Below are 21,647 nucleotides of genomic sequence, written 5' to 3'. Positions count from 1 at the left end.
TCTGGTGGGTGCTAATTTGTACCAACTGTGTGCGAGCTTGGGGCTTATGCTTATAAAGTGTGCACTCACATTTGCCTCAGGCGAATAGAATGTCTACGCACAAGAGGCTGATGTATGAGCACTGTATATAAGGCTTAAAGATATTCACTGTGTGTGCTTAGGGCTGTTTCTGATAATATCAAGTGTTTATAAACATGTTACTTATCCTCCTTTGATATTTGTATTCACTATTCAGAACTTTGGTTTCCTTCTCTGCTGGTTTCAAATATCATCATGTAATGGTACTTATGTGTGTGCTCTGTGTACCATGCCAGTGCTGTGCTGCTCACCTTATGCTAAGGATAAACATGTAACTCAATAGAACAGGGGAGGGCTGTACATTTTTAGCCATTTTGGTCCTCTTTAGGCTGAAATTGCAATTGCACATTTTCGGCGGCCCAAATTTTGGTGCATCGCTAAGTATTATTCTTTATTTAGTTCTGCGTAACAGAATCAGATTTAACCGTTTTTGTTTTGTTACCAATTATTAAAATAAAGTATAGTCCTAGAAAACTATTATTATATGCAAAACAGTAAGTCAAGTAATGAACTCAAACAGCAGCTCTAGGCTGGCATCAAATTTAAAATATGCTACACAATAATTTTGCCGAAAATAAAAGGCAAAAAAAACGAAAAACGAAATAACAAAAAATGCTATTTTCGGCCGAAACTTTCTGCGGCCGAAAATTTCGGTGCATCCCTAGTTAACACAGAGTAGAAGTGCGCCTGGGACCTGTGGAGCACTGCTGGTCCAGAGTGGAAACTACCACTGATCCAATTAAAAGCACTAGCTGCACATATGAGTTGTGCAGGGGTTAAACACACAGTAGTGTATGGTCGATAGTCTTAAAGTGACATGCTTTAACAAATTAGAGCATGTCATTTTCGACTATTATGCCCCTTAGGATTCAACAGCTTTTAGTACCACAAAAACTGCAGATATTACTGAGAATTGAAAGCTTTATATATGTTAAGAAGGAATATGACAACCTGATCCAAACGGAAACAGAGCAACCACCATATGCTGTCATACTCACCCTCAACCACCATATGCTGTCATACTCACCCTCAACCACCATATGCTGTCATACTCACCCGCAACCACCATATGCTGTCATACTTACCTGCAACCACCATATGCTGTCATACTCACCCTCAACCACCATATGCTGTCATACTCACCCTCAACCACCATATGCTGTCATACTCACCCTCAACCAGTCGTATGTGGGCCCAAGCTCAGTTACACATTAGAAAAATGACAACCAAACCTCAGAATTAGCAAGCTTACTACCATAGCAAGAACAGGCAGAAGTAAACAGGATCACAGGATACACAATCCTCAATACTCTTAAAGGGATACTGAACCCAATTTTTTTCATGATTCAAATAGAGCATGCAATTTTAAGCAACTTTGTAATTTACTCATATTAGCAATTTTTCTTCATTCTCTTGGTATCTTTATTTGAAAAGGCAGGAATTTAAGCTTATGGGCCGGCCCATTTTTGGTTCAGCACCCTGGATAGCGCTTGCTGATTTAGCCACCAATCAGCAAGCTGAACCCAGGTGATGAACCAAAGATGGTCCGGCTCGTAAGCTTACATTCCTGCTTTTTGAAATAAAGATACCAAGAGAACAAAGAAAAATTGATATGAGTAAATTAGAAAGTTGCTTAAAATTGCATGCTCTACTTGAATCATGCGCTATCTGCATCATAAAATTGGGTTCAGTATCCCTTTAAGTCATATTATAACTACAACAGTACTTAGTAGATCAAGTTAAAGGGACAGTCTACGCCAACATTTTTATTGTTTAAAAAGACAATCCCTGGTCTGGTATGGGGACCGCACCTTTAGAAATGCTGTGCAGACCTAGGCTTACCCTTAGATTTCTTATCCTGAGGCAGAATAACTCCCTTACCCCTGTGATTGTGGCAATAATAGCATCCATCCCAGACCCAAACAGAGATTTACTCTGAAAGGGACAGTCTACTCCAGAATTGTTATCGTTTAAAAAGATAGATAATCCCTTTAACAGCCATACCCCAGTTTTGCATAACCAACAGTTATATTAATATACTTTTTATCTCTGTGATTACCTTGTATCTACGCCTCTGCAGACTGCCTCCTTATCTCAGTTCTTTTGACAGACATGCATTATAGCCAATCAGTGCTGACTCGTAAATAACTCCATGAGAGTGAGCACAATGTGATCTATATGGCACTCATGAACTAGCACTGTCTAACTGTGAAAAACTGTCAAAATGCACCAAGAGGCAGTTCAATGGCTTAGAAATTAGCTTATGAGCCTACCTAGGTTTAGCTTTCCACAAAAAATACCAAGAGAGCAAAGCAAATTTGATGATAAATAAAATTGGAAAGTTTAAATGCTTGTATTGGGCCCTAATAGATTAGGTTAATATATATCTAGAAAGAGGGCAGTACCGTTTTAGCCAGTGTATTCAAAGAACGTAAATATCTTTTGGTAAGAAAATAACAAAGGCCATATACAGGTGATTCCGTCAATAGCTAAGTAACAGTATACTGAAGTCCCTTCATCAGGCATTCTGATGTACAAATAGAGCTCAGTTATATGTATATACTCTATACAGGGTAAGGTATATGCAATGAATAATGACATATATAATGCTTGAACATCTGATGTGTTGTAGTTTTATGGTCAGAGCTTTGGGAAAGGTTTCACGGGAATGTGTGAAGATTTGTGTTTCCTCAACATGATTATTTAGATAAAGGGGTAAACAGAGTGCAGGATGATGTTGTAACTTATGTGTAAAGAGGCTGTCTGTCTCCACTGGGTGTGGGGTATTATACCAGATATCTGTAGTTGTGAGTAAATGTTTTAATATTAAGAAATTAGATTTGCCATGTCCTTGGGAAATATAAGAATTCATAATGCCATTGGTCAGGTTCCATGGCTTTATTAACTCTTGTATTTTCATTTATTTGTTTTTACAAAGTAGGCATGTAGAATATAATATGCAAACTCTACCATCTTACAGTGCTGCTTCTTATCTAAGTGCATTTTCATAGTTTTTCACAATTAGACATAGCTAGTTCATGTGTGTCATATAGATAACATTGTGCTGACTCCCGTAGAGTTATTTAGGAAACAATACAAAAAGAAGGCGAGGCAGGACAAAAAGGGCTTAAAGTTAAAACGTAGCTTTTATTGCCAACACCATGGATAAAAGAAAATTAGCAGCAAAAATAAAAAGCAGTAATGTCAGAGTGAGCTTGGACAGCAGCAGTCTAACATGTTTCGGCTCCTGCCTTACTCATAGACTGTGCTGTCTCAAGCTCACAGCCTGCTTAAAGGGACACTGAACCAAAAATGTTTCTTTTGTGATTCAGATAGAGCATGCAATTTTAAGCAACTTTCTAATTTACTCATATTTTCAATTTTTCTTCATTCTCTTGCTATCTTTATATAAAAAAGAAGGCATCTAAGCTTTTTTCTTGGTTCAGAACTCTGGACAGCAGTTTTTGATTGGTGGATGAATTTATCCACCAATCAGCAAGGACAACCTAGGTTGTTCACCAAAAATGGGCCGGCATCTAAACTTACATTCTTGCATTTCAAATAAAGATTCCAAGAGAATGAAGAAAATTTGATAATAGGAGTAAATTAGAAAGTTGCTTAAAATGTCATGCTCTATCTGAATCACGAAAGAAAAAATTTGGGTACAGTGTCCCTTTAAATCAATAAATCACTCTGACATAGATTGCTAACAGCCAACATAATTAACTGTTACAATGCTGGACAAGAACAAGAAAAGCGTGCACAAACATTATTAATGTTTAGACGGTAGCCAAGTATTGTTTTTGTAAATGTTAATTACTTTGTTAAGGAAATGTATGTTTGGGGATTTCTTTCACATTCAGTGGGTCCCTTTTATAGATATATTGCATCTCATTTGTTGCGAGTTATGTACTTAGATACATTTAGTTCACATTGTCTTTGTGTGCTATGTATTTCTTTTGTTATAAGCACATGGTTTAATGCATTTCTTAGAGTAATATTTAGTAATATTTACGTTGTTGACTATTTTTCATATTGTCACTACTAACTAATGCATTATTAGGGGTTATTTGGTAGCCTAAGTTTTGTACTTAATTGTTAACTACTTTGTAAAGGATATGCATGTTTGTGCACGCTTTTCTTGTCCAGCATTGTAACAGTTAATTATGTTGGCTGTTAGCAATCTATGTCAGAGTGATTGTTTGATTTAAGCAGGCTGTGAGCTTGAGACAGCACAGTCTATGAGTAAGGCAGGAGCCGAAACATGTTAGACTGCTGCTGTCCAAGCCCACTCTGACATTACTGCTTTTTATTTTTGCTGCTAATTTTCTTTTATCCATGGTGTTGGCAATAAAAGCTACGCTTTAACTTTTAAGCCCTTTTTGTCCTGCCTCGCCTTCTTTTTGTATTGTTTATTTGTCAGACTAAAAGGAAGTCTGTATGGCGGTTTGCAGGACACGCTGAAGCGGTGCTTTGAAATTTTGCCTCTCTCTGTGCTTACTTCGTTGTCAAGACGACGGGAGGAGGAACTTTGTGGTAGGAGACTGACCGGACTGGGAGCCACAGCTAAGTGTATGCAGAAGGCTTGTCACGGATAAAAGGTATTGTGTCTCTTGAACAGAACTTGTGATGGTACTTATGCTATACTACTCCTCTTGTGAATTTAACAGCTGCCTGTGCGCTGGGTGAAGGAGCCTTCTATTGTGTATATAGAGTTATTTAGGAGTCAGCACTGATTAGCTAAAATGAATGTCTGTCAAAAGAACTGAGATAAGGGGACAGTCTGCAGAGGCTTAGAAACCAGGTAATCACAGAAGTAAAAAGTATATTTATATAACAGTGTTGATTATGCAAAACTGGGGAATGGGTAATAAAGGGGTAATCTATCTTTTAAAACAATAAAACATTTAAAGTATACTGTCCCTTTAACCAAATTACTGTTTGTATGATAACTAACAGTAACTAGACTAGGTGACAATTTGGTTGCCAAAGTGAAAGCTGTTTCACTTTAAACTTACATCTATCCAATCATGTTGCTAAACCTTCATCACATTATAAAACAAATTAGAATTTTCTTCAATATTTAAAAAATGAGAATACTGTAGCGAAGAACACTTAGTCCTTAACAAAACTCTATTGTCTCCTATTACCACTTCAACACTGTACTTCCATCTTTTAAACACGTGCACATTTGCTTTACGAAAATCTGTTGTTTTTAAAGCTAACTTCTGCTTTGTCCTGCAACAAATCGTTTTTTGTTACATATACAGGAAATATTTGATAAATATCTTAACACACAATCAAAAAATATTAAGGTCATCGTTATTTCAGATACTTTAGAATAAATATTTGTATTTTTTTTTAAGGAACGTCCAACATAACTCCAAAATGACCCACAACAATGCAGTAGTTATCACATTCACACAGATACTTCCACGTACCTGCACTTGTGGAGCCGATGCCAGCAGTAAGCACTGACCTTGGAGAAATCTTTACAGCATATTTCAGAAATTGTGATTTACCAGTTCCAGGGTCTCCCACTAGCAGAAGATGAGACTCACCTATGGAAGTTCAAAACGATGATGAATATTTGCATATAGGGGGAAAAAGTACCAAAACAGCAGAATATAAGTAGAGAAAATTAAACGCAGACGTTTTCTAAAAATTTTATATAACTAGAAAGATGTAACAAAAACCTGTGATGGAAAAATGACAACAAATGCAGCTCAGTAGCTTGTTTTGTATGACAATGCTCAAACACAGTGCTGCCTTTTTAGCCAATGTGTGCCCTTATCACAGGAGACTCCAGTAACATAACAGGTTGATCCCATACAAAATACATTTCTAAGGTGGCACGCAGTTGTGTCTGACCCCAGACGTATGTTCTAACCTATGCATATGGGAACAGAAGGTAGGTTTGAAAGATTCAGCTCCTCCTCATTTAGAAGGTCCAATTAACCAAAGCATACAAACAGGCATATTCAGAGGAGAATCTGACTTATTTTGGGGGAAAAAATGATCCCTCTGGACATGTCACACTAATATAATTAAGAGTAGCACTGTGAGAGGCACCTATGGGTTAAAAAGACTGCATCCCAATTGGGAGACATTCGGACTAAGGCTAGGACCTGACTTTGAGATAAGATAGACATTCAGACCACTGCCAAGTAAACAGCTAAACTCCTATGGCACAATGTAAGTAAGTGGCTTTCCCACCTTATAAATACAATATTCAGTTTCCAGTTGTTATTATTATTTTCATGTTATGGTTTGACAAGTTATTTTTTCCTCTCTATGTTAAAACCCAACTCTTAGGTTTCCCCCTAATATCCCTTTTTTCCACGCAAGAACTCTGCTTACTCAATCTCATAACGAGATGGCAAAGGACACTAAATAATGGGCTGAGAAATACAGACCCATTGAATCACTGTATGAAATGTTTAGTGGAAGCCCTTTGTACTATTGTAATATCTATATGGAAAACCAATAAAAACTGTTTTGGAAAAAAAAAAGACTGCATCCTAAGTAGGAAGTAAACCATGGATAAAGCTACTAAGCACTGTGCTTTCTCAGATAAGTGTAATAATAATTATTTGATTTACACTTTGACATAGCTTTGTTACTCAGCACATACTGACCTCTGACTCTAGTTCCAGCAGAGTCGATTCTTTGCACACCACCAGCCAGCACCATGGCCACCGCCAACTTAACTACAAACATGCCAAATACCTGCGGGCATAAGCTGGCAAGAATTTCATTCCTTCCTGTTAAAATAACAAGGAAATAGTTAAGCAATACTGAAACAAATAAAAAAAAAATATATGATCATTTATTTATAAAGTTTCATAAAATGTATATATTTTACATTTCCAACAAGGCAAAATTATTTTTCTTTACATAGGTATTAAAAGATACTACAAAAAAAAAATGTTCAAGAGCACATGAAAACTTTACTCAGAGATACAGACAACTTTGTTTAAAAGGAGGGTTCAATGTCACATTATTATCTCTTTATGACAATATAACTAAGATACACATAAAGTAAATAAAAAAAATGGAAAATAAAAAGGTATCCCTAAAAGGGAATCAATATATCTAAAGTGTATAACTAGTCAGATACAAATTTCTACTCAGACGCTCTATAAGCAAAAAGGTGCTCTCCATCAACAAGACTAAGAAGCAATACAATTTATGAGTACAATTTCCACATTAAAATTAGCAAAGATGGAATGTTTCTGAAAACCTTGCTATATTTTATATGTTTACCAATTCTATATGTTAATATTCTCCAATGTGTCCTATGTATTGAAGTTTACAGTAGACACGTGAATTCAGAGGTTTCGTTCAATGCACTAAAATCTGGATTTGCACAGATTTTAGAGTGTTGCTGTTGCACAAGAATAAATGCAGCAACGAACCCTCCAAATGCACACATCTAGTTTTCATTTACACTCAAAAAAATAAAAAACATGCAATGTTTGAAAGATTTTTTTTTTGTCTGTTAATGTCTTTTTAAGAATTTGTGTCCCAGCGCAATTTACTGTGCTGTCTCTAGTAAAAGGATACCTGCTAAGGGATTATTCTTAAATCTCTCCCAGAAGTCTTCATATTCTTTGCGAACTTCTTCATTGATTATGACTCCACAAAGCTGCTCATTATTCACTGCAATATAGTTAGCCTTGAGGACGATCTCAAGGTCACACCGAGCATCAATATACAGAGGCTTCCACCGTTGCATCACCACACCATACACTGTAACATCATCACCTACAAAATATCAATATGGTTAGAACACCCAGCTCCTAAAACAGGAAATTAGCTGATCAAATTTTAAATAAATTACCAATAAATGTGCTTTTAAAAATGATTGTTCGTATGCGTCCCTGATCTAGTGTGAAGATCACCACCACTAAATAAACAGAATTACTCTTGAAGATATTTTATTTAAATGAGACAGTGATGTGTTATATAGGGAAACTATAATGCATATTCTATAGGGTGACTGTTACAAATTACAAAATAGGAAAATATATATCACATGACACTATCATTCATAAATTAGTGGTAATGTCTGTTATAACTAATTATGTTTGTTTATAATTTAAAAAATATACAGACAGCACAAAAGGAGTTATTAGATTGTCTCCTTCCAAGGATACTAGTTGAGCATTTTCTTTTCATATATGTTTTCCAGCAGTAGGGCGTGTTTATACTTCACATATATATGTGACAAGAGAAAATATTGCATTTTTCTCATCAGTAAGTTTACTACAGAATGTTTAAATTGTAATCATATAAGCTACATGATTCATATTCAGATAACTCAGATACATATACTTTTATAAGAGAGGCGAGAGAGCATCTTCACAGCTACAAAGATAGGATTCATAAGGAATCATCAAAATCAGGTTTAAAGAAATTGCAAACAACAAATCCACTTCAGACATCAGTGTGTTTAACCTGAAATCACTATTTCCCATTTTCAGGAACTAGATATAGTTAAAAAAAATAGTGTCTGACTTTTTTTTAACAACTAATCAAGACTATCCATGAAAAAACACAGGAAGGGATGACTGGGGTCCCAGGACAAACAGTTGTGTACCCATGAGTAAAATCCTTTCCATAACAGGGAAAGAGGCCAAACTAAGGCTTCCTAGCAAAAACAAATTAATTTAGTATGATACCAGATTTGCAGCTGTCAACCAGATCATCTTCTAGAATCACCATCATTGATCGAGGGATGCTTCCTACTGACAGCCTCTGAACCTGCATGCAAAGCAACATTCAATGAATTTATGTGCAAAATAAGGTAGCCGTTTACAATGTGCATCAGAATGCAACACTAAAACAGTGTTCTGTATAAATCTTATGTTTTAGGTACTTTTTTTTTTACATCTTAACATTTCAATTTTACATTAATTATTGTGGTCAAATTTCTGTAGCATTCTGTTTCAATATTTGTTTTTTTTACTTATTTAGGACTAGATTACTAGGGGAGCGCAAAATTGCGCTTTCGCGAGTGTGATATTTGCGCTCCACCTGTAACATCTGCTCACGCAATTGTGCGCTGGTATTTGAAGAGGCCCACAATTTGAACGCAACCTCGCATTCGCATTGCATGGAAGCTTTGCGTTCAATAGAGTGTGCTTCCATAGGCTCCAATGGGAACCTCGTTCTCATGCCTTGAGACAGGGCATGACAACCTAGCTCAGCGAAGGGCAGCAGATTGTAAATATATATATATATATATATATATATATATATATAAATATATACAGTATGTGTGTGTGTGTATGTATATGTATATATATATATATAATATACATCTTCCAGCTTAACCCACCAATTGCCGACAGCCTGGGTGCAAAGATATGGCAAAATACAGGAACAGACGTTTGACACGATAAATGGAGTATATTAACAATGTTGATAGTTTTAAGCACTTATCACTCCACACCGACACATGATGTATATTACCTGGAAGCTAATCAGGTTTTTTGAGTCTCTTGAGATCTGTGATGTAAATGCATAAAATTCGTAAGTTGCACTAAACCGGAAGTGACGTTTCAAACTTCCGGTATTAGCCAAGACGGTGGAACGCATTTTGCGTTCCACTGCCGATAATTTCACCGCGAAAGCTGGGGGAGATGTGAGGTTTGTGATTGGTACACTTTGGTTGTAAAACACTATAAAATGTTTGATTATTGTCACTGTTGTATGCTGATGATGGGGTTATAATACCCCGAAAACGTTGCACATTAAAAGTTTGAAAAAAGACCTGTGAGTGCAAACGTCTGTTCCTGTATTTTGCCATATCTTTGCACCCAGGCTGTCGGCAATTGGTGGGTTAAGCTGGAAGATGTATATTATTTTCGTATGACCAGACGACAACCCCCGCTTTTGACCTGTTGATCCTGCATCTCTAACCTCTTTTGGGATTGCCTTTGTTTGTGCCATTACTCTTCTCCATACAAACTTCTAAACAGTTTAACTTACAGCTAAGTGAACTGGGACTTTACCATCTCCTAACTACATTTTGGGATTATAACTGTTAGTGCCTCTTCTTGTGTTTTTTTTTTTATTCGTAGCTACCTGAGTTGGGACTTTACCATTCTCTCTAACATTGCTTTTCAGTTACATTCCTCCACAGTAACAAGATGTCATAACTGGTGCAGGATGGGAGTTCCCCTCCCGAATTGGATATCCAAGTGGAAGACATGACTACTCAGGCAATGGCTGCACAGACAGGTACCGCTTCGTACACCACAGATGATGCAAACCGGATCCTATTTGCACCCATCTCTAAATCAGTGGGTGAGACTCCTGTTAACCTGTATTACAGTTTGCTGAAATTAAAGAAAAGGGAAGTAGATCTAGCCCTACATGGGAGCTATTTATCAGATTATTACAGAGTAGGTCATATACCTAGGGGTTTTAGGGTGCACAATATACCCACAATTGGAAGAGATAACCCTGAATTCAGAAAAAAATGGTGTTTCATATTGAACAAATGCTCCCTTGACCTTATATTGCTAGTCATAGAGGAGGTTACCATTATTCTAGGTAAGGTAAGGGTAGAAATACAAACATTTGAATCAGTACACAATACCACTCTCATTAATGACCCTCAGGAGAATTGGTTACCCAAGTTAAAAACTCAAATAGACAAATATCAGAGTGATTTAATCATTTTCAAAAATAGAAAATTAGAGACAGTGAATAATGATTATACACAGGGCAAAGTCTATAAGTGGCTCACTACCACTACTAGCCAACAACCTAGGAGGAGACAAAGAAATAGGAGAGTACACTTTGATACTATAGATACCAGTGGGGGGGATTCCACTGATACGGATAGGAATTCATCAGGAACACCTTTCACCCCTCCCAGTACATTTAGACAACGCAACCAATATCCTCAATATGAGCCAAGATCACAATCTACACCGACACATTTTTTAGGGGTAACTACACGATCACGGGGAGGGGGAGACACAACAGACCCCACATTAGGAGGGCGGGGCATCAGACACAGGCCCCCAAGACGTCCACGCCAGAGGACATAATTATTAATCTCAGTACACACAGACTCACGGTGAGTGAGCGGGAAGTACTTAATAAAGGCCTTTCTTTTGTCCCAAGTGCACCCGTCTGATTTTGATTTGAAATTTGATCTATATAAACTAAATAGATCCCTTAAAATTAGGGATTTTTTTCAGAATAAAGAAACTACTTGTACTAAAACCCAGGTTGAACTCAAATGCAAGTTACCGACCACATTTGAGCCTGTTAATTGTAGCTCTAGTACTAAAACCTTTCTAAGAATGGTCTCTCAAGACCTTGATACTGAGCAAACAGAAACACTGTGGAAACACAATTTATCTAGGGATGAACAGAGGGCTATTCAAACCCTTAAAGCTGATTCCTCCATTGTAATTAGGCCCGCCGATAAGGGCGGGGCCATAGTGTTACTTAACTATACTGATTATAGAAATGACATTTTGGATCAGCTGTCTGATGTAAATACATATAAATCATTAACTAATGACCCCACTAACATGTACAAAACACAATTAGATACCCTTTTAACATTGGGATTGGAACAAGGCTTTCTATCAGAACATATTTTGGAATTTTGTACCACCAAATTTCCCAGAGTACCTATTCTGTACTCTATCCCCAAAATCCACAAAACCTTGGACCATCCACCGGGCCGCCCGATAGTCTCGGCACGTGAGTCATTAACTCAGCCTGTAGCCCAGTTTGTGGATGTGTTGCTGCAACCAGTGGTTAAGGGGATACGTTCCTATATCATGGACACCAATGATTTCATTAGGAAGATACGGTCTGTTGACATCCAGCATGACGATTTACTCGTGAGTCTGGATGTCAACAGTCTGTATACTATTATACCTCATCATGAGGGATTAAAGGCAGTACAAGAACATCTTATTGACAACCCTAGTTATGATGGTCCCCCGATAGATTATCTATCTTCTCTGATTGAATATTGTTTGTTTAAAAACTATTTCAGATTTGAAAAGAAATTCTATCTGCAGGTGGCCGGTACCGCCATGGGTTCCTCCATGGCCCCTGCCTACGCCAACATTTATATGTCACAATTTGAGAACATGCATCTATGGTCTCATACTGACTCATCTATTGTCTGTTATTACAGATATATAGATGATATCTTTTTGGTATGGCGAGGGGGCATGGAGGGACTCCAGGCTTGGTACAATCGTTACAATAACTGTACAGACAATGTAAAATTTAAAATGACGGTGGATGAACAATCCATCAATTTTTTGGATCTGACAGTCTTTAAAGACACAGATAAACTGGGGACCACACTGTATCATAAGCCCATTGATCGGAATTCGTTACTTAGGGCTGACAGCTGTCATCCCCCGGCACTGTTGAAGGGTATTGTCAAGTCACAATGTATAAGAACTATGAGAAATAATTCTAATATTGAAACAGGTGTCTCCCAACTGATTGGAGTGGGTGAGAGGTTCCGCTCGAGAGGGTACAAGGCAGCTGTGATTCAAGAATCCGTGGAAGCTGTATCTACCTTGACACAAGCGGAACTGATACAACCAAAACCTAAACGTGATACTGCAGACAAGTTGATTATGTCGACCACATTTACTCCTGCAACAAAGGGCACTGGCAGGATTCTACGCCAACACTGGCCCATTTTGTCTTCAGACCCAAAGCTTACGTTCACCCATAACTTAAGTCCCATGGTGGGTTTCAAGAGGGGCACTAACCTCAAAGATCTGTTAATGAGAAGTGATCCTAAAGCAAGTTACGACACTGGCACTAAAAGAAACATCAGGGGATCATACCGATGTTAAGGTTGCACTACATGCAGTGGCCTTATTGGCACAAAGGTTTTCCACCATCCACATACTAACCGGTCTTTCAAGATTAGACACTCCATAACATGCACTACGACGCACGTAGTGTATCTTCTGTTTTGCCCATGCTCGAGGTTCTATGTTGGCAAGACGTCAGGAACATTACGTGAAAGGATGGCTAATCATCGATATGCCATAAGGACTGCCATCAAGGAAGGAACTTCTGAGCAGCCTGTGGCGCGACATTGCGCGAATGAGGGACATTCGGTCTCCTCGATACGGTATATATTGATAGATCATATACCTCCGCTGGAACGAGGTGGAGACCGCAACAAACAGCTTCTGAAATGTGAAGCACAGTGGATGTTCCGCCTGGGGACTATCATACCTGGTGGCCTGAATTCTATGCCAGACTTTAAAAATCTATTATAGTGTGCTACCGACTTGGGGTACAACCGGGGTGGCATGGTGGCTCTGAGTTGCACTTCGCGGTGTCCCCTCTTGTTGTAGGGGGTTCCCCGCATTGTTCTCTCAGCACTGTGGGTTGGGATCATTTTTTATTCCAATACATAACGTGGAAGCCTGGACTACCTGTGTTAATTACTCATATCTGCACCTAAAATCTTAATAGTCTAGGCAATATGGAACTTTGTGTGAAATATATGATAATAATTGCTGCATGTAGTCTTTACCTTAAATTTACAATTCTTCATTATGTTTGAAAAATATTTATCAATCGATATTAAGTGTGATTTATACTTTCTATCATAGATACACGATCCTGATGTGGGTTAGACATATATCCTCAAATGAACCCCATAATTCATATCGGGATGTTAGCTACCTAACACCTATTAGATATAATGGACAGGTAACATGTCTATCCTCGATCTAACTAATATATTTATTGACTGACATAACCTGTCCAGTTTCTTAGGTAGCCTATCTGCCGTCAAGTCTATGAATACATTTATCCATTGATACGGTTTATATGTATCATCCATCTTACAAAGTATTTATCCTTAGATACAATATTGATATAATGTATGGACGGCGATATCACTCCTGGTCTCAAGGTAGACAGAGGTGTGCACTGCATACATAGGTTTAAATCAGTCACATTAGCCTTCCCATGTATCTCAGTGCTTGTAGTTAGCTCAGCCTTATACCAGCTCATATCCATCACTTGTAATTCTACAACGAAGTTTAGAGTTATCTATTAACACATTACGAATATTGGGGATGGGCTATTAATGGCACAACAATGTAATCCAATTTGATTTTGATTTTAATTTCCTTCGATATGTTTCACCTTAGGGATTAGGTATTTATCATATCCCGTCTTAAATTTTAAATATATATAGTCTGTGTTATTCACTTTAAATGTATGTATGCATTTGAGCAGCCGTCTATTGTTGTCTCTATGGCAACGGTTGCTATAACAATGGACACATACACCACACAGTTTGACACGATAAATGGAGTATATTAACAATGTTGATAGTTTTAAGCACTTATCACTCCACACCGACACATGATGTATATTACCTGGAAGCTAATCAGGTTTTTTGAGTCTCTTTTGAGATCTGTGATGTAAATGCATAAAATTCGTAAGTTGCACTAAACCGGAAGTGACGTTTCAAACTTCCGGTATTAGCCAAGACGGTGGAACGCATTTTGCGTTCCACTGCCGATAATTTCACCGCGAAAGCTGGGGGAGATGTGAGGTTTGTGATTGGTACACTTTGGTTGTAAAACACTATAAAATGTTTGATTATTGTCACTGTTGTATGCTGATGATGGGGTTATAATACCCCGAAAACGTTCCACATTAAAAGTTTGAAAAAAGACCTGTGAGTGCAAACGTCTGTTCCTATATATATATATATATATATATATATATATATATATATATATATATATATATATATATATATACATACACACACCACAGTCCCCATAAACCGCAATGTAAAGGCACTTTTCAGTGCCTTTTTTTTTACCTAACACCCCACACCCGCCAACTTTAACCCCTCATAACTGCTTATTGCAGTTATTTTAATAAATAAAAAACTAATATTTTTTATTTATTTTAATAAATACACCACTGTATTTTAGCGGCAATTAGGGCACATTTAGAAAATTAACCAAAGATCTGATCTCTGGTTAATTTTTGGAGCGATAATTGCTACGGCGAGCTTGCGGTAGCAATAACCAGCCATTACTTGAAATGGCTGGTTATTAAATGCACGCCCGTAAACGGGCCACTTGCCCGTTTACTGGTGCGTGACAATTAAGTGCTCCACTTGTAATCTAGCCCTTAGTGTATGCATCAAATGTAGGGGGAAAAAAGATATAAATGTAAAGTCTAGTATTTACCCTCAGTCTGTCAGTCATGTACTGCCAAATACAAACTATATGGTTGAAAAATAATTTCTAAACATTGGTTATTTTTCAATTCAATGATCACGGCATATTTCATTATCATGCATACATTTTATTGTGTGCATTTTCCTCACCTGCTCCTGGATTTTGATCTCCTGATAGTCCTTGCAACTGGCTGGACAGGACAGGTCTGAGAGACAGGTGAATTTGGTAGAGTTGCAGCCTTCCTCATTTGTACACATAGTTGGTGGGGAAAATGAGTAACACTGCTCAAAGTCAGCTTTTACTGTAAGCACATGCTTACACTTAATACACATGAAGTCTTGCTCATATTCTAGTACTTTTACCAGGCTGGTGCGAATCACTGTGCCTGTAACAGAAAGGAAGTGGCCCACGTCTCTGGTTTTAGGAATGTGCTCCCTTGTTAATTCAGGACAAACTGGTAAACCTTAGGACAAATAAAAATACATTGTGTCAACAAGATATAAATAGCGAATAATAAAAAACAGAAAGTAATTCATATTTAGTAAAGTTTCTATATACCACAGTCCACTTCACCAAGACGCACTCATCAAAGAAGACAGTTTCCATTTAGAGGAGAGCTGGACAGAAAACAAAGGCCTGAAACCCCACTTTTTCAGGGAAGCGTAAGACTCTATCCTTTCCTGCTACATATAATGTTATTTAAAATGCTAAAACAAAAAGGGAGGGAAGCTTGTTGAGTACTATTTCAAAAAATGCAAAGATATTGACATTTTGGGAAGTATGATTAAAACAATAAAAATTCTGGAGAAGACCCTTTTAACTGCATTATACAAGTTAAAGGGATATGAAACCTAAATTATTACATTTTCATGATTCAGATAGAGCATGCCATTTTAAACAACTTTCTACTTTACTCCTATTAAATTTTCTTCGTTCTCTTGCTATCTTTATTTGAAAAAGCAGGAATGTAAGCTTAGGAGCCAGCCCATTTTTGGTTCAGCACCCTAGGTAGTGCTTGCCGATTGGTGGCTACAGCCAATTTTAGGAGAATGAGACATTTATTTAAAGACTGACAATAGGATAAGGCAATGGATGACATTTTGTGTTTTTTACATTTTTTATGTCGAAGAACTACCAATATGCATGTGGCTTCAGTGAAGCAACTACATTTATCTGTACCTCCTTTGGAAAGTAAGGTAATGCATATATCCATATGCTATGATTATAAATCCAAATAAAATGCACGTAAATCCCACTAAAATGCCAGGGGAACAAGAAAAATATCAGTGAGGGAATTGTCCGTCCTGTTCTGAGGACAAAATTAAAAAAAAAACTATGCATAGAGCAGGAAAGGGAGGGGTCTTATACCTATATTTACTGTTTTTGTATAGTCCCCTATAACAGAGGCCAGTCTTTGATGGAGAATGCCACTATGGTGAGCCAAGACTTAAGAAATGGCGTGCTTAATGTCTGGTTGAGACTTTTGTGCTAAATTAAAAGAATGCAGAGTTGTACTAGAGCGATAGGGACGAAATGGTTATATAAGGCAACCTAAACTATAGAAATCATGTAAGGTTTTGCTATAAATGCATTTATTTAAATTATCTGTACTTTCAATTTGCCACCTTGGCCATGTTTTCCTGCACACTTATGAGTTACACATGCACCAGGGTGTGCAGAGGGCAACATGCATTGTGCACCTAAACAGTGACCCTGGACAGCACTATTCATGTTCCTCCCTGCTTACCCTGAAGCATGTGTAACTCATCATAACAGTCTACACAGCAGGAATTTGAAGTATAGAGAAGGAAGCTCTAACAGAGCCACCCTATATTCTAAAATATAGATACACTGAGCACTCTTTCAAACAAGGGATCTCACTAACATATTAGTTAAATTGTAAAGACTCACCTGTTATCCTGGCATGCAGATTTTGCTTCATACTGAAGTCACTGTGCTGTGAGCAGGTCTGCAGGAAACTCATGGCCGAACGACGCAATGCATTATCAAAGACAGGAAGAACTTCATTTGGAAAGGCATTGAAATACTCTCCAAGCTCCATGTTAGCTTCAAAAAGAGTCATGGCATTCACAACCAGTGAGTAGTGTGCATCCTCGTCACTCTCTGTTAGAATCTGCAGAATCTCTTTCTGGTGGTGCTCACGAACATAGGACTCAAACACCTGGCCGACCAATGACACCTGTTCTGAACTCAGATTCATGATTAAGTTTGCCAGACCTGTAGAGAGGAAAATAATCTTAACACAGTCCTGTTTAGCCGACTAATAAAAAGTGCTAAGGATTTCAATTCTCTTTTAACAAAATGTGTAATCTTTATCACCTGTGAGAGTGAATAGGGGCAGAGCATTTAGATGACTTTTGAGGGGTCTTATCCCCAAGTTAGATCCCTAACTTTGTTATTATTTTGTTATGCTCAGCCAGGGGTATGATTGGGTAGTAGTCACTACGTGACACAAAACTTATTTTTCATATTTTTTCTTTGTTTTTATTTAACATGGAAATCCCCATAAGATTTTAAATAATGAATAACGAATAAGTGTCTAACTTCAGGTGGGTTAAAGGGATACTAAACCCAATTTTTTTTATTTTAGGATTCCGATAGAGCATGCAATTTTAAACAACTTTCTAATTTACTCCTATTATCAATGTTTTCTTCGTTCTCTTGGTATCTTTACTTTAAAAAGCAGGAATGTAAGCTTATTGGTAGCTAAATGTAACCACCAAAAAAAGAGAGAGGACCAATGGCACTACTACAGCAAACTGAATGTATACACCCCTTAATATACCTGTAGTTCGAGAGAGCTAGAACGCTCCACCAGTTACTGGAATGTGGTGCTATGTAGTAATAGACACTAGAAACAACTGATAAGAGAGGCAAGAAAGCCCACACTTAAAAAGCTACATATATAGCACTCACGGGGTTGTGAATGTAACTGTCATGTAAATGGGTCACAGTGTATTCCAGACAACTATATTGGTATAATAAAGTCTTGGATATGTTTATGTGACTGTGAAAGATTAAAATATAACTTTTATTATGAATACTCAATAAAGATGGAGGTTATCAACTTAAAGGGACACTGTACCCAAATTTTTTCTTTCATGATTCAGATAGAGCATGCAATTTTAAGCATCTTTCTAATTTACTCCTATTGTCAAATTTTCTTTATTCTCTTGGTATCTTTATTTGAAAAGCAAGAATTTAAGTTTAGATGCCGGCCCATTTTTGGTGAACAACCTGGGTTGTCCTTGCTGATTGGACAGCACCAATAAACAAGTGCTGTCCATGGTTCTGAACCGGCTGTCTCCTTAGCTTAGATGCCTTCTTTTTCAAATAAAGAAAGCAAGAGAACAAAGAAAAATTGATAATAGGAGTAAATTAGAAAGTTGCTTAAAATTGCTTGCTCTATATGAATCACGAAAGAAAAAATTTGGGTTCAATGTCCCTTTAAAAACACTCTTACGAGCCTGTCATAGTAGTACTATTGGTATTGGGAATCAAAATAAATGAGAGTACTGAGGTGGGTGGAGAATAAGTGCCAGAGGTTAGAGAAGTAATACCACCTCCGACAATTTGTTATAAACTAATTGTATAATACAATAGCTTATGATTGTTCAATATAGACACACACTAAGATGGGGAAAACACCTAAAGGAATATTATGCCCGATAGGTATAATCTTTATTTAATGTGGAGCCACCATGATATACTTGCTTTGTGAGTTTGTAACATTAACATGCCCCTGTTGGGGAAAGTGAGTGCTAATGTTCTCAGTTATCCACGATACCCTGTCATCAAATTCAACTGAGAATTATTGTGAGGTTCACATTATGCCATATTGTGGCTAGTTATAGTAGTAAGTCTCTGTGTTGCTTGAACTTAATGACAGGTAACCCTTGCCCGGTTAAACAACAAGGGTGTTGGAAACTTAAGTCGCTACAAAAGCTAATACCTATAGTATGAAAGGGCTTTTACATTATAGTTAAAGCGGCAATTACAATACCAGTGCATTATTTTATCAAGTTCAGCATCTAACTGTGATAGATAAGCTTAGGTGTGTGTATATAAGCTGCCACTGTCAGTTTAAATATACACAAACTATGTTGTTAGGTAGCGTGCCGAATATCAATATATTTTATTATATATTTTCCCCACTTAGTATATAAAATAAGCAGCTGAATGACAATAACTACAGTCTCCTAATGGGAGAACAGTGATGTAACCAATTGCTCGGTTGCTATATGTTTGAAAAACTATATAGATACGTTGTGTCGAATTACCTACTTAGTCAGAACGGTTACTGTTGCAATTAACATTGATTATAATTGTGCTACTATAAGTAATACAACACTAAATAATAAAAAGGCTTACATCATTCCATTCTGCTATAAATATGATAGCCGATGTTATGAAGGTACCAGTGACCTCCTATATATATAGCTATATAGTTCAAAATATTAGCTGCGTGTAACTGCCAAGCGGCAACCGGCAAACCTTTTTAGCTGCTTAGAAATAACAGTATCCTTGCGTTTGCCTTATTCACATATTCCCACCGTTAATACAAAGTTAAACTTATTTTACCCATTAACAACTAAGACTCAAAGCAGCCTAAAGCAATCTAAAAACACCATTGCCCTAACGTCCCTAACATGTTTTCGACAGTCAAGTCCAAAATAAACTTTCATGTTTCAAATAGGGCATGCAATTTTAAACAACTTTCCAATTTACTTTTATCACCAATTTTGCTTTGTTCTCTTGGTATTCTTAGTTGAAAGCTAAACCTAGGTAGGCTCATATGCTAATTTCTTAGATATTAAAGGCAACCTCTTATCTGAATGCATTTTGACAGTTTTTAGACCATTTAGACCATTAGAGGTCATTAGTTAATGTGTCATATAGATAACATTGTGCTTATGCATGTGGAGTTACCTAGGAGTCATCACTGATTGGCTAAAATGCAAGTCTGTTAAAAGAACTGAAATAAGGGGGCAGTTTGCAGAGGCTTAGATAAAAGGTAATTACAGAAGTAAAAGGTGTATTATAACTGTGTTGGTTATGCAAAACTGGGTAATAACGGGATTGTCTATATTTTATAACAACTACAATTCTGGTGTTGACTGTCCCTTTAAATCAGCTACAGTTAAAAACACAATGTAATTTACCAATTTGCTTTCAATGCATGCTGCGAGTGTAAATATGATAACGTTAGCTGCAGGGAAACAATAAAACCTTGTAAAACCACTCACTGCACTGTTAGCTTGACAGCAAGGTTAGCACTTTTTTGCAAGATGAAAAACAAAGATTTTATTAACACGTCTGTTTTTTTACATCATGTAACACGGGTATAAAAAATAAGCATATGCACATTCCAAAATATTTTATTGTTTTGTACCTTGCAAAGTCTGTTTGGAGGTGATTACATTTAAAAACCATGCTTTGCATAGTGTTTCACAAATTAGTTCTGAATCCATGTTGCCCCGAAATATTAAACCACGACCTATTAGACTTAAAAAACTATTTTAGACTCTCCCATATTAGCTGCTAGTAGAGTACCATAGTATTCTCAGGACATGAATGACCACCCTGAAAATTGACAGGTGAATTTAAAACAACATAACAATATAAACAATACTGCAACAAGAACTTCGACAATTGCTGCAAAGCGTTTTTGTATCAGATAAGTATGCTCCAACCCTTAGGTTCCCTACAGTATTACTCACATACACATTACTCAGACTACTTACATTAGCACAAGCTTCAGACCAGGCGGGTAATAATGAATTTGCGTTCCAAGCCTCACCTCCGCAATTCCGGTTTCTTCCCAAATTTGAGCGGCCATATTTGAAAAGGGCAATCTCATACTCTAATGCTGCGTGAGTATAAAGCACAATAAAACAAAATTGCCAGAAAATGTAATATATAGGACACATCGTATTCGATTCCTTTCTGGCAGCAGGGGTTTAAGTAAACTACTACATACACGTTGCCATGCATTTTTGATCTAGAAAATGTTATACAACATAAAAATAATTGCCCAGATTAAAAATGGCGTCGGAGTTCTTTAAATGGGCTTAGACAGAGTTTAGTGTTTACATTGATCATGAGCACCACATGTCCCATTACACGTTGGCTTTGTATGTTTGTAATAACTGGAGAGTGTGAAGCTAAGCACAGTTGTAAAGAGAGAAAACAATTATATATATATATGTGTGTGTGTGTGAATGGCATATAAGTATAGCAGGTCAAAAATCTAAGTAAATAGGTCTGATATAAGGCTCTGCAGTGGATTCAGGCAACGAGTTTGAACTGAGGTTC

At 37.1% G+C, this 21,647-nt stretch overlaps 1 protein-coding gene across 1 annotated transcript in view; it reads right to left on the bottom strand.

Annotated features, from left to right (window-relative positions):
• Nucleotides 1-21,164, bottom strand: part of MCM9 (minichromosome maintenance 9 homologous recombination repair factor) — a 238,252-nt gene extending 217,088 nt beyond the window's left edge. The window contains exons 1-7 of the mRNA XM_053712159.1: nt 21,077-21,164; nt 17,223-17,549; nt 15,461-15,774; nt 8,763-8,844; nt 7,645-7,845; nt 6,717-6,842; nt 5,520-5,639 (exon numbers count right to left, since the gene is read on the bottom strand). Coding sequence (XP_053568134.1) covers nt 5,520-5,639; nt 6,717-6,842; nt 7,645-7,845; nt 8,763-8,844; nt 15,461-15,774; nt 17,223-17,532 — 1,153 coding nt within the window. The 5' untranslated portion in view covers nt 17,533-17,549; nt 21,077-21,164. The remainder of the gene's footprint in view (nt 1-5,519; nt 5,640-6,716; nt 6,843-7,644; nt 7,846-8,762; nt 8,845-15,460; nt 15,775-17,222; nt 17,550-21,076) is intronic.
• Nucleotides 21,165-21,647: the final 483 nt, after the last annotated feature.

Source organism: Bombina bombina, chromosome 4 (genome assembly GCF_027579735.1).
Source record: "Bombina bombina isolate aBomBom1 chromosome 4, aBomBom1.pri, whole genome shotgun sequence".
NCBI lineage: Eukaryota > Metazoa > Chordata > Amphibia > Anura > Bombinatoridae > Bombina > Bombina bombina.
Note: the sequence above shows the minus strand (reverse complement) of the source record. Positions and strands in the feature narration are given on the sequence as shown.